The 14,755-nt window shown below is 41.2% G+C and overlaps 1 protein-coding gene across 2 annotated transcripts in view; it reads left to right on the plus strand.

Annotated features, from left to right (window-relative positions):
- The first annotated feature begins 13,262 nt into the window (after positions 1 to 13,262).
- Positions 13,263 to 14,755, plus strand: part of SLC25A21 (solute carrier family 25 member 21) — a 474,204-nt gene continuing 472,711 nt past the window's right edge. The window contains exon 1 of one of the 2 annotated variants that reach the window (XM_057488493.1): positions 13,263 to 13,397. Coding sequence is in view for 1 of the 2 variants with exons in the window: in XM_036881288.2 (XP_036737183.2) it covers positions 13,328 to 13,397 (70 nt within the window). In the remaining variant the exon portion in view is untranslated. The remainder of the gene's footprint in view (positions 13,398 to 14,755) is intronic. The other variant, XM_036881288.2, reaches the window with a different exon arrangement.

Consider the following 14,755-nt stretch of genomic DNA (forward strand, 5'->3'; position numbering starts at 1 on the left):
GTGCAGCCCCCTCCTCAGGTTGTGGAACACTCCATGCTCTGCTTCTATCCTCAGGATCAAGCACGGAAGGAAATATGGTCTGCTTCTTGAAGGAAGAATGTAAAGGACCCCGTGAAGGTCACGAGGACCCAGATGTGGGTTGGTTTGAAAAGGCAGGAGCAGACAGAAAGAAAATGGATGACTGGAGCTGTGGCAACAACTGAGACCAGAGCAAAGACAAAGCAACAAGATTGGCCTGTGTGTCTGCAAAACTTTGCTGGAGAAGGTGGGTATTGTAAGGCCCACCCATGGTCCTTTTGGTTAACTCATTTGAGTAGAAGTGGTTTGAATACAGCCAGGATGACTACTTGGTGGCAATGGATCTCCTCAGGCTTGAGGGTTATTATAATTTGTTGTAATTTTTGTTATTTGTATATTGTAGATTATGGAATTTGGTTACAATGCTCCATCTTTTTCACACAGGGGCCATTACAGGGGATTTGGGGCACATAGATTGAGAGGTGAGAATCCTGGAGGGGTGGAGTGTGGATAAAGTGAAGGTTCCTGTGGCCAGGATTCTCACCTGGCCCTGGTTGGCTAGCTGACTACACACGTGTGGGCAATGTGTTGTTATTGACTCTATACAGAGAGCCCTGCCCAGTGCTCTGGATGACATGGTAGCATGGCTGCAAGGTTGTAGGAGAGCAGAGCAAAGGCTGGAGTGGTCGCAGCACTGAGGACAGAAACTGGGATGGCTATGTGGGCAGAGACGCCCAGAGGATGGCTGTGTGGGCAGAGAGACCCAAAGGCAGAGATGGGATTATTGCATTCAGACTCGCTCTGAGTGAATGCGATTCTAGTGATTGATCTGCCGCTGTGGAAATAAAGTTGGGTATAAACCCTTTCACCCCAAGAATGTTCTACTGTCATTTCTTTGGTCACATTAAATCCGTAGTGAACCTGCCTAGGGTTGAAACCCATTTGAAAGACAGCTAGTATGAATAATTAAACATTTTATAGAAAGAATATACTGGTAGTTCTTTAATGTCCCTTGGTTATTTATGTCAGTGGTTCACAAACTTTAGCGTTCATAACAATCACTGGTGAACTTACTAAAACACAGATTTCTAAGGCCCATAGCCAGAGATTCTGATTCAGTAAATCTGTGTAGGGCCATGGATTTGCCTTTCTTACAAACTCACACATTATACTGATGCTGCTGGGTCCTAAGATTTTACTTTTGGAACCAATGATCTGGGGCAGAGAAGAGACATTATTATTATTATTATTTTGCTTTTTAGTAAATAAAATTCAAGAGAAACCAGAAGAGTTTGTGGGGAAGATGGCGGCGTGAGTAGAGCAGTGGAAATCTCCTCCCAAAACAACATATATCTATGAAAATATAACAAAGACAACCCTTCCTAGAATAAAGACCAGAGGACACAGGACAATATCCAGACCACATCCGCACCTGAGAGAACCCAGCGCCTCGTGAAGGGGGCAAGATACAAGCCCCGGCCCCACGGGAGCCGAGCGCCCCTCCCCCCAGCTCCCGGCGGGAGAAGAGCAGGGAGAGCGGGAGGGAGACGGAGCCCAGGACTGCCGAACACGCAGCCCCAGCCATCCGGGCCAGAGTGCAGGGCGCTCGATACTAGGAAAACAGGGCAGCAAGAACAGTGAGCAGGCACTGGAGGCTGGGCGACAGAGGACATAAGAAAAGCACGCGACCATTTTTTTTTTTTTGCTTTTTTGCTGTTTTGTTTTGGCGAGCGCTTTTTGGAAGTCTTAAAGGGATAGGGACCCCAATACTAGGGAAACAGGGCAGAAAGACCGGTGAGCAGAGGCCTGAGGCTGGCACCGGAGAATAAAGAAAAACGAACGACCACATTTTTTTTTTTTTTAATTAAAAACTTTTTTTTTTTTTTTTTAATTAAAAAAATTTTTTTTTCTTTTTTTTTTGGTGGGCGTTGTTTTGTTTTGGCGGGTGCTTTTTGGAAGTCTTAAAGGGGCAGGGCGGGACACTTAATCCAGAGGTAGGGAATCCGGGATCTCTGGGCACCCTAACCCCCGGGCTGCAGGGAGCAGGGAGGCCCCTTACGGAGATAAATAGCCTCCCAGCAGCTCCTGCTCGAACGCGAATCCACCATTTTGGAGTAGCTGCCCGAGCCAGGCCACGCCCACAGCAACAGCGGAGATTAACTCCATAGCAGCCGGGCAGGAAGCAGAAACCCTGTCTGCGCGCAGCTGCCCAGCACAAGCCACTAGAGGTCGCTGTTCTCCCAGGAGAGGAGGGCCACAAACCAACAAGAAAGGAAGTCCTTCCAGCCGTCACTCATCCCAGTTCTGCAGAATATTCCTATCACCATGAAAAGGCAAAGCTACAGGCAGACAAAGATCACAGAGACAACACCAGAGAAGGAGACAGACCTAACCAGTCTCCCTGAAAAAGAATTCAAAATAAGAATCATAAACATGCTGACAGAGATGCAGAGAAATACGCAAGAGAAATGGGATGAAGTCTGGAAGGAGATCACAGATGCCAGAAAGGAGATCGCAGAAATGAAACAAACTCTGGAAGGGTTTATAAGCAGAATGGATAGACTGCAAGAGGCCATTGATGGAATTGAAATCAGAGAACAGGAACGCATAGAAGCTGACAGAGAGAGACAAAAGGATCTCCAGGAATGAAACAATATTAAGAGAACTGTGTGACCAATCAAAAAGGAACAATATCCGTATTATAGGGGTCCCAGAAGAAGAAGAGAGAGGAAAAGAGATGGAAAGTATCTTAGAAGAAATAATTGCTGAAAACTTCCCCACACTGGGGGAGGAAGTAATCAAACAGACCATCGAAATACACAGAATCCCCAACAGAAAGGATCCAAGAAGGGCAACACCAAGACACATAATAATTAAAATGGCAAAGATCAAGGACAAGGAAAGAGTGTTAAAGGCAGCTAGAGAGAAAAAGGTCACCTATAAAGGGAAACCCATCAGGCTAACGTCAGATTTCACGACAGAAACCCTACAGGCCAGAAGAGAATGGCATGATATATTTAATACAATGAAACAGAAGGGCCTTGAACCAAGGATACTGTATCCAGCACGACTATCATTCAAATATGACGGTGGGATTAAACAATTCCCAGACAAACAAAAGCTGAGGGAATTTGCTTCCCACAAACCACCTCTACAGAACATCTTACAGGGACTGCTCTAGATGGGAACACTCCTAGAAAGAGCACAGCACAAAACACCCAACATATGAAGAATCGAGGAGGAGGAACAAGAAGGGAGAGAAGAAAAGAATCTCCAGACAGTGTATATAACAGCTCAATAAGTGAGCTAAGTTAGGCAGTAAGATACTAAAGAGGCTAACCTTGAACCTTTGGTAACCACGAATTTAAAGCCTGCAATGGCAATAAGTACATATCTTTCAATAGTCACCCTAAATGTTAATGGGTTGAATGCACCAATCAAAAGACACAGAGTAAGAGAATGGATAAAAAAGTAAGACCCATCTATATGCTGCTTACAAGAAACTCACCTCAAACCCAAAGACATGTACAGACTAAAAGTCAAGGGATGGAAAAACATATTTCAAGCAAACAACAGCGAGAAGAAAGCAGGGGTTGCAGTACTAATATCAGACAAAATAGACTTCAAAACAAAGAAAGTAACAAGAGATAAAGAAGGACACTACATAATGATAAAGGGCTCAGTCCAACAAGAGGATATAACCATTCTAAATATGTATGCACCCAACACAAGAGCACCAGCATATGTGAAACAAATACTAACAGAACTAAAGGGGGATATAGACTGCAATGCATTCATTCTAGGATACTTCAACACACCACTCACCCCAAACGATAGATCCACTGGGCAGAAAATAAGTAAGGACATGGAAGCACTGAACAACACAGTAGAGCAGATGGACCTAATAGACATCTATAGAACTCTACATCCAAAAGCAGCGGGATATACATTCCTCTCAAGTGCACATGGAACATTCTCCAGAATAGATCATATACTAGGCCACAAAAAGAGCCTCAGAAAATTCCAAAAGATTGAAATCCTACCAACCAACTTTTCATACCACAAAGGCATAAAACTAGAAATAAACTGTACAAAGAAAGCAAAGAGGCTCACAAACACATGGAGGCTTAACAACATGCTCCTAAATAATCAATGGATCAATGACCAAATCAAAATGGAGATCCAGCAATATATGGAAACAAATGACAACAACAACACTAAGCCCCAACTTCTGTGGGACACAGCAAAAGCAGTCTTAAGAGGAAAGTATATAGCAATCCAAGCATATTTAAAAAAGGAAGAGCAATCCCAAAAGAATGGTCTAATGTCACAATTATCAAAATTGGAAAAAGAAGAACAGATGAAGCCTAAGGTCAGCAGAAGGAGGGACAGAGAAGAAATAAATAAAATTGAGAAGAATAAAACAATAGCAAAAATCAATGAAACCAAGAGCTGATTCTTCGAGAAAATAAACAAAATAGATAAGCCTCTAGCCAGACTTATTAAGAAGAAAAGAGAGTCAACACAAATCAATAGTATCAGAAACGAGAAAGGAAAAATCACGACGGACCCCATGGAAATGCAAAGAATTATTGGAGAATACTATGAAAACCTATATGCTAACAAGCTGGGAAACCTAGGAGAAATGGACAACTTCCTAGAAACATATAACCTTCCAAGATTGACCCAGGAAGAAACAGAAAATCTAAACAGACCAATTACCAGCAACGAAATTGAAGCGGTAATCAAAAAACTACCAAAGAACAAAACCCCCGGGCCAGATGGATTTACCTCGGAATTTTATCAGACATACAGGGAAGACATAATACCCATTCTCCTTAAAGTTTTCCAAAAAATAGAGGAGGAGGGGATACTCCCAAACTCATTCTATGAAGCTAACATCACCCTAATACCAAAACCAGGCAAAGACCCCACCAAAAAAGAAAACTACAGACCAATATCCCTGATGAACGTAGATGCAAAAATACTCAACAAAATATTAGCAAAACGAATTCAAAAATACATCAAAAGGATCATACACCATGACCAAGTGGGATTCATCCCAGGGATGCAAGGATGGTACAACATTCGAAAGTCCATCAACATCATCCACCACATCAACAAAAAGAAAGACAAAAACCACATGATCATCTCCATAGACGCTGAAAAAGCATTTGACAAAGTTCAACATCCATTCATGTTAAAAACTCTCAGCAAAATGGGAATAGAGGGCAAGTACCTCAACATAATAAAGGCCATCTATGATAAACCCACAGCCAACATTATATTGAACAGCGAGAAGCTGAAAGCATTTCCTCTGAGATCGGGAACTAGACAGGGATGCCCACTCTCTCCACTGTTATTTAACATAGTACTGGAGGTCCTAGCCACGGCAATCAGACAAAATAAAGAAATACAAGGAATCCAGATTGGTAAAGAAGAAGTTAAACTGTCACTATTTGCAGATGACATGATACTGTACATAAAAAACCCTAAAGACTCCACCCCAAAACTACTAGAACTGATATCGGAATACAGCAAAGTTGCAGGATACAAAATCAACACACAGAAATCTGTGGCTTTCCGATATACTAACAATGAACCAACAGAAAGAGAAATCAGGAAAACAACTCCATTCACAATTGCATCAAAAAAAATAAAATACCTAGGAATAAACCTAACCAAAGAAGTGAAAGACTTATACTCTGAAAACTACAAGTCACTCTTAAGAGAAATTAAAGGGGACACTAACAGATGGAAACTCATCCCATGCTCATGGCTAGGAAGAATTAATATCGTCAAAATGGCCATCCTGCCCAAAGCAATATACAGATTTGATGCAATCCCTATGAAACTACCAGCAACATTCTTCAATGAACTGGAACAAATAATTCAAAAATTCATATGGAAACACCAAAGACCCCGAATAGCCAAAGCAATCCTGAGAAAGAAGAATAAAGTAGGGGGGATCTCACTCCCCAACTTCAAGCTCTACTATAAAGCCATAGTAATCAAGACAATTTGGTACTGGCACAAGAGCAGAGCCACAGACCAATGGAACAGACTAGAGAATCCAGACATTAACCCAGACATATATGGTCAATTAATATTTGATAAAAGAGCCATGGACATACAATGGCAAAATGACAGTCTCTTCAACAGGTGGTGCTGGCAAAACTGGACAGCTACATGTAGGAGAATGAAACTGGACCATTGTCTAATCCCATATACAAAAGTAAACTCAAAATGGATCAAAGACCTGAATGTAAGCCATGAAACCATTAAACTCTTTGAAGAAAACATAGGCAAAAACCTCTTAGACATAAACATGAGTGACCTCTTCTTGAACATATCTCCCCGGGCAAGGAAAACAACAGCAAAAATGAGTAAGTGGGACTATATTAAGCTGAAAAGCTTCTGTACAGCAAAAGACACCATCAATAGAACAAGAAGGATCCCTACAGTATGGGAGAATATATTTGAAAATGACACATCCGATAAAGGCTTGACATCCAGAATATATAAGGAGCTCACACGCCTCAACAAACAAAAAACAAATAACCCAATTAAAAAATGGGCAGAGGAACTGAACAGACAGTTCTCCAAAAAAGAAATACAGATGGCCAACAGACACATGAAAAGATGCTCCACATCGCTAATTATCAGAGAAATGCAAATTAAAACTACAATGAGGTATCACCTCACACCAGTAAGGATGGCTGCCATCCAAAAGACAGAGAACAACAAATGTTGGCGAGGCTGTGGAGAAAGGGGAACCCTCCTACACTGCTGGTGGGAATGTAAGTTAGTTCAACCATTGTGGAAAGCAGTATGGAGGTACATCAAAATGCTCAAAACAGACTTACCATTTGACCCAGGAATTGCACTCCTAGGAATTTACCCTAAGAATGCAGCAATCAAGTTTGAGAAAGACAGATGCACCCCTATGTTTATCGCAGCACTATTTACAATAGCCAAGAATTGGAAGCAACCTAAATGTCCATCAATAGATGAATGGATAAAGAAGATGTGGTACATATACACAATGGAATACTACTCAGCCATAAGAAAAGGGCAAATCCAATCATTTGCAGCAACATGGATGGAGCTGGAGGGTATTATGCTCAGTGAAACAAGCCAAGCGGAGAAAGAGAAATACCAAATGATTTCACTTATCTGTGGTATATAAGAACAAAGGAAAAACTGAAGGAACAAAACAGCAGCAGAATCACAGAACTCAAGAATGGACTAACAGGTACCAAAGGGAAAGGGACTGGGGAGGATGGGTGGGTAGGGAGGGATAAGGGGGGGGGAGAAGTAGGGGGGTATTAAGATTAACATGCAAGGGGGGTAGGAGAAAAGGGAGGGCTGTACAACACAGAGAAGGCAAGTAGTGATTCTACAACATTTTGCTATGCTGATGGACAGTGACTGTAAAGGGGTTTATAGGGGAGACCTGGTATAGGGGAAAGCCTAGTAAGCATAATATTCGTCATATCAGTGTAGATTAGTGATACCAAAAACAAAGAAAAAAAAGAAAAAAAAAAAAAGGGCAGTTCCTGTGTGGTAACCTCCAACGAGTTCTACACAAGGGTATAAAGGGCATATAAAAGTGTAGGCAAAGGGTCTGTTTGTGTTTATACAGAGGATCAAAGCCTAATTGGGCTACCCCGAAAATGAACTAAGATACGATATGAAAAAGAACTTCCAACATCAGCACTCTCTGGAAGACTCATGCCAGAAGATGATCATCAAAAAACCCCAACAAAGATCCACGCACTGCTACAGCTGTAGATGCACTCATCCCACCAGTTACTGGACTTGCCATGGGAATGAGGAAGGAGATATCTAAGCTGGCCTGTGCATACAGTAAAACAACAAATTTGACTGGATCTACACTGCTGGAACTCAACCAAGAATTAGGAGAAGTGCAAATTGTAGCGCTCCAAAGTCTTACAACTACAGACTATTTACTGTTAAAAGAACATATGGCATGTGAACAGTCCCCAGGAATGGGTTGTTTTAATTTGTCTGATTTCTCTCAGACTGTTCAAGTTCAGTTGGACAATATCCACCATATCATAGATAAGTTTTCACAAATACCTAAGGTGCCTAACTGGTTTTCTTGGTTTCACTGGAGATGGCTGGTAATTACAGATATGCTTTGGTTATGTAACTATACTCCTATTATGTTAATGTGTGTGCGCAATTTAAGTAGTAGCTTAAAACCTATTCATGCTGAAGTACTCTACAAGAAGATATGCCAAAGAAATAATCAATCTTCCCATGTTTTCTTCCGCCTGCTACTTCTACAGCTTTTCTTCTTCCTTCCTAATTACAACCATTAAATAGAATTCGTGCCTCGTATCAAATTTATCGAGTATCATAATTCTTCCAAGTGGTAAAGATACCTCAAGACAAATGCTGGGCATAGAAGCCACAGGGCATAAATATGCAAAGAAGTAAAAAGCTAACCTTTTCAAACAATAAGGCTTCTCTCTCACTTACCAACTTCACCTTTCCCTGTATGGCCCCGGAAGATGACTGGTTAGCCAGAGACGGGTAAGATTCCTCAAGGGAGGAACAACCTAATACAGGCACAGTCGCAGGGGGGCCATCAGGTGAGAAATTGGGGATCAACAGAGGTGAGGCTTAGAACCTCAGCCCCCTGTTCTGAGAGAAATCTTCTGCATACGTGGATGTTTTATTGCCCTGGTCTAGCTTGGATTAACACATAGTCTACAGGCACACACCTGATCATCTACATTTGCTCTCTTACAACACTAAACTATGTTTTCTACCTTTATCTTGCGTCTACCTACCACTTCAGCATTTTATTAAAAATAATAATAATAAAGAGAGAAATGTGGTATCCACATATAAATCAAGTATAAAAATCAAATGAGTATTCATATTTTAACTGACTGTTTATAGTTCATAATGCATGAGCAAAACCGAAAGTTTCTGTGATGACTGCCCTTGTACTGTTCACTATGTAACTTATTCATTATGTAAGAATTTGTTCTCCATGTAAGAACTTGTTTGTTATGCCTCAGAAGATTGGAGACTGACGAAAATTAGGCTTGGGGTGGATTAATGATTGTGCATTGAGCATTGACTCCCCTATACAGAATTTTATTGTCGTTAACAATCATTTGATCAATAAATATGAGAGATGCCCTCACAAAAAAAAAAAAAAAAAAAAAAGGACAGACTTCCAATGGTAAAATAAATAAGTAACCGGGATGTAATGTATAGCATAAGGAATATAGTCAAGATATTGTAACAGCTTGGTAGGGTGATAGCTGGAACCTAGAATTATGTATATAAATGTTCTACCACTGTGTTGTACACTTGAAACTAATGTAATGTAATACTGTGCGTCAACTACCCTTCAATAAAAAATAATAATTAAAAAAAAAAAAAAAAAGTAAACTCAAAATGGATCAAAGACCTGAATGTAAGCCATGAAACCATTAAACTCTTGGAAGAAAACATAGGCAAAAACCTCTTAGACATAAACATGAGTGACCTCTTCTTGAATGTATCTCCCCGGGCAAGGAAAACAACAGCAAAAATGAGTAAGTGGGACTATATTAAGTTGAAAAGCTTCTGTACAGCAAAAGACACCATCAATAGAACAAGAAGGATCCCTACAGTATGGGAGAATATATTTGAAAATGACACATCCAATAAAGGCTTGACGCCCAGAATATATAAAGAGCTCACACGCCTCAACAAACAAAAAACAAATAACCCAATTAAAAAATGGGCAGAGGAACTGAACAGACAGTTCTCCAAAAAAGAAATACAGATGGCCAACAGACACATGAAAAGATGCTCCACATCACTAATTATCAGAGAAATGCAAATTAAAACTACAATGAGGTATCACCTCACACCAGTAAGGATGGCTGCCATCCAAAAGACAGAGAACAACAAATGTTGGCGAGGCTGTGGAGAAAGGGGAACCCTCCTACACTGCTGGTGGGAATGTAAGTTAGTTCAACCATTGTGGAAAGCAGTATGGAGGTACATCAAAATGCTCAAAACAGACTTACCATTTGACCCAGGAATTGCACTCCTAGGAATTTACCCTAAGAATGCAGCAATCAAGTTTGAGAAAGACAGATGCACCCCTATGTTTATCGCAGCACTATTTACAATAGCCAAGAATTGGAAGCAACCTAAATGTCCATCGATAGATGAATGGATAAAGAAGATGTGGTACATATACACAATGGAATACTACTCAGCCATAAGAAAAGGGCAAATCCAATCATTTGCAGCAACATGGATGGAGCTGGAGGGTATTATGCTCAGTGAAACAAGCCAAGCAGAGAAAGAGAAATACCAAATGATTTCACTTATCTGTGGAATATAAGAACAAAGGAAAAACTGAAGGAACAAAACAGCAGCAGAATCACAGAACTCAAGAATGGACTAACAGGTACCAAAGGGAAAGGGACTGGGGAGGATGGGTGGGTAGGGAGGGATAAGGGGGGGTGAAGTAGGGGGGTATTAAGATTAACATGCATGGGGGGGTGGGAGAAAGGGGAGGGCTGTACAACACAGAGAAGGCAAGTAGTGATTCTACAACATTTTGCTATGCTGATGGACAGTGACTGTAAAGGGGTTTATAGGGGAGACCTGGTATAGGGGAGAGCCTAGTAAACATAATATTCGTCATGTAAGTGTAGATTAGTGATACCAAAAACAAAGCAAAAAAAAAAAAAAAAAGGGCAGTTCCTGTGTGGTAACCTCCAACGAGTTCTACACAAGGGTATAAAGGGCATATAAAAGTGTAGGCAAAGGGTCTGTTTGTGTTTATACAGAGGATCAAAGCCTAATTGGGCTACCCCGAAAATGAACTAAGATACGATATGAAAAAGAACTTCCAACATCAGCACTCTCTGGAAGACTCATGCCAGAAGATGATCATCAAAAAACCCCAACAAAGATCCACGCACTGCTACAGCTGTAGATGCACTCATCCCACCAGTTACTGGACTTGCCATGGGAATGAGGAAGGAGATATCTAAGCTGGCCTGTGCATACAGTAAAACAACAAATTTGACTGGATCTACACTGCTGGAACTCAACCAAGAATTAGGAGAAGTGCAAATTGTAGCGCTCCAAAGTCTTACAACTACAGACTATTTACTGTTAAAAGAACATATGGCATGTGAACAGTCCCCAGGAATGGGTTGTTTTAATTTGTCTGATTTCTCTCAGACTGTTCAAGTTCAGTTGGACAATATCCACCATATTATAGATAAGTATTCACAAATACCTAAGGTGCCTAACTGGTTTTCTTGGTTTCACTGGAGATGGCTGGTAATTACAGATATGCTTTGGTTATGTAACTATACTCCTATTATGTTAATGTGTGTGCGCAATTTAAGTAGTAGCTTAAAACCTATATATGCTGAAGTTACTCTACAAGAAGATATGTCAAAGAAATAATCAATCTTCTCATGTTTCCTTCCGCCTGCTACTTCTATAGCTTTTCTTCTTCCTTCCTAATTACAACCCTTAAATAGAATTCGTGCCTCGTATCAAATTTACCGAGTATCATAATTCTTCCAAGTGGTAAAGATACCTCAAGACAAATGCTGGGCATAGAAGCCACAGGGCATAAATATGCAAAGAAGTAAAAAGCTAACCTTTTCAAACAATAAGGCTTCCCTCTCACTTACCAACTTCACATTTCCCTGTATGGCCCGGGAAGATGACTGGTTAGCCAGAGACGGGTAAGATTCCTCAAGGGAGGAACAACCTAAGACAGGCACAGTCGCAGGGGGGCCATCAGGTGAGAAATTGGGGATCAACAGAGGTGAGGCTTAGAACCTCACCCCCCGTGTTCTGAGAGAAATCTTCTGCATACGTGGATGTTTTATTGCCCTGGTCTAGCTTGGATTAACACATAGTCTACAGGCACACACCTGATCATGTACATTTGCTCTCTTACAACACTAAACTATGTTTTCTACCTTTATCTTATATCTACCTACCACTTCAGCATTTTATTAAAAATAATAATAATGAGAGAAATGTGGTATCCACATATAAATCAAGTATAAAAACCAAATGAGTATTCATATTTGAACTGACTGTTTAGAGTTCATAATGCATGAGCAAAACCGAAAGTTTCTGTGATGACTGCCCTTGTACTGTTCACTATGTAACTTATTCATTATGTAAGAATTTGTTCTCCATGTAAGAACTTGTTTGTTATGCCTCAGAAGATTGGAGACTGACGAAAATTAGGCTTGGGGTGGATTAATGATTGTGCATTGAGCATTGACTCCCCTATACAGAATTTTATTGTCGTTAACAACCATTTGATCAATAAATATGAGAGATGCCCTCACAAGGAAAAAAAAAAAAAAAAAGACAGACTTCCAATGGTAAAATAAATAAGTAACCGGGATGTAATGTATAGCATAAGGAATATAGTCAAGATATTGTAACAGCTTGGTAGGGTGATAGCTGGAACCTAGAATTATGTATATAAATGTTCTACCACTGTGTTGTACACTTGAAACTAATGTAATGTAATACTGTACGTCAACTACCCTTCAATAAAAAATAATTATTTTAAAAAAATAATTCAAGTTGATGAGGTATGAGATAAATTTCCTTAACCCCAAACCATTTCTTGGTAATGTACTGCATTAGCTCAATTCTAAGATAACTGTAAATTGGATTTGCTTTGACTTAGTTGCTCCAGCCCGCAATTTATTTTATGGAATTTATTCCAACTGCCAGGAATGTATTCACCTGTCCCTTCTCGAGAACTGCGAGGAATTTATTCTCCTGTCTCTTCTTGGGAAATGCACTGTGCTCTCGCTTGCCAGGAAGGGCAAGGGTCGTCCCAGTCCTGCCGCTGGAGGTCTGGGCCAGGGTCACTTCTTGCGTTTATCAGAGGCAGCGCGCCCAGTTTGACAAATTCGGCAGGAGGCTCCTGATAGGGAACCGCGCGGGCGCCAATCTAGGAGACCAAACCCGACTCGCCGCGGTCCGCCAGCCCAACCCCACCCGCGAGTCTTTTCTCTTCCAGGGTCTCTCCTGGGGCCCAGGGAGCAAAGCGGCAGTGAGACCAGCGCCTCAAAAGAGAGCGGCGGGCCCGCGGTGAGTCTGAGCCCCGAACCGCCGCCTCCGAGCAGTCGCCGGATTGCCGCTTTACAGTGAGCTACTCAGCCCAAGGAGCAAGCAGCCCGAGCGCGCTCTCAATCCGGAGAGGCTCTGCGGGCCGGCGAGCTCGCCCACTCATCCCCACCCAGCCGCAGTCCTCAGGCTCACGAAGATGTCTGCCAAGCCCACTGTCGGCTTCGTGAACGAGGCTTCAAGGCAGATTGTGGCCGGGGGTTCCGCTGGTAAGTCCGCTCCGCCCCGCCGGGGGTTACTCACTTTTCCCTTCACTTGTCCCTTCACTTGTCCAGAAAACGTAGCTCAGATAGGTCTCCCAGCGGAAATTTTCTCTTCCTCTAAACTCTTGGCGCTGAGCCTGAGCTCGCGGACTGCGAGAGCAAAAGCGGCCGGGAGCCGGCGGCCGGTGCTGGGTGTTCCAGGTCAAGTCGCCGGGGCGCGCATGCCGGCCGCTCTCTGGTTCCCGGCCTTTTCAGTTCCTACGCTGAAACGCAGGCAGCCCCAAGGCCTGAAACTTTGAGATCTTTTTGCCTAGCTGGCTGTTTTACTCGAAATGATCCAGTTTCTACCAGACTTGGTTTTGCTATCAATTGTAGCCTCTTTCTTCTCAGTTGACTCTGGTCTTACGTAACTCCTCTATCTTTCTTGTTAAAGTATGTTATCTCAGGACTCCACAGGTCGTTTTATGCACGTTGTGCTTGCCTGAGGCCATTCGTGCCCAAAATGGGCAGATTAAAATTAAATGCATATGTTAACACATATAAACACCTTTGATATAATGGGCTCACATTAATTTATGGACAGTTATGCTGTGGGGAAAAAACATTTAGAAAAAATATAAACTGATTGTGGAAATAATTACCAAGTGTGGATAGAGCAAGTTAGTAACCCATGAGATTATGATAAGTGAATGTATTTTAAAGATATTTTAAAATATAAATTGAGTTGATTGAAAATTTAATCTTACATATTTGACATGTTTTTATTATAAGTATATAAAATAATTAGAATTCACTCATCACCATAAAACATGATTAATGTAGATATCCTCTTAATAAATTATATGGTAACTTCAATTGTATTAAGACATGACTAGATGTCTAATGTTTAACTAGGGCTAGTAAAATTTATTTTATTTTCAAACAGCTTTGGGCTTTTTATAAAGGACAGCTACAGATTATGACTATTTATCATTATGTCTGAAACTACATGCATCTTGGGTACCAGTAGCAGCCATAGCAGATTATGTATCACTTATAATCTGTGTGTTTTTCTAAAGATGCTGTTTCATTAATATGGCAATTGAGGCATTCATTTCTTATTTGTAATCGTATTTTGTCCATCCATTATTACGATATCAGTGGCACCACTATCTACTTTTTTAGTTGTTTCCCAGGAATAATAATGAATTTGCACCAATATATTCATTATTTTGGTCAAATTCCACAATGTACAAGATTCTGCCAGCTGTCTGTGACTTGCTTGATTCAGTCTATGACCCTGATTAAAGAAAATTCAGCAGTAGGGAAGTGAGGCTAACCTATGACGAATGATTCATAAGTATCTGTATATTGGCTTCAATGAT

Source organism: Manis pentadactyla, chromosome 11 (assembly GCF_030020395.1).
Source record: "Manis pentadactyla isolate mManPen7 chromosome 11, mManPen7.hap1, whole genome shotgun sequence".
Lineage (NCBI taxonomy): Eukaryota > Metazoa > Chordata > Mammalia > Pholidota > Manidae > Manis > Manis pentadactyla.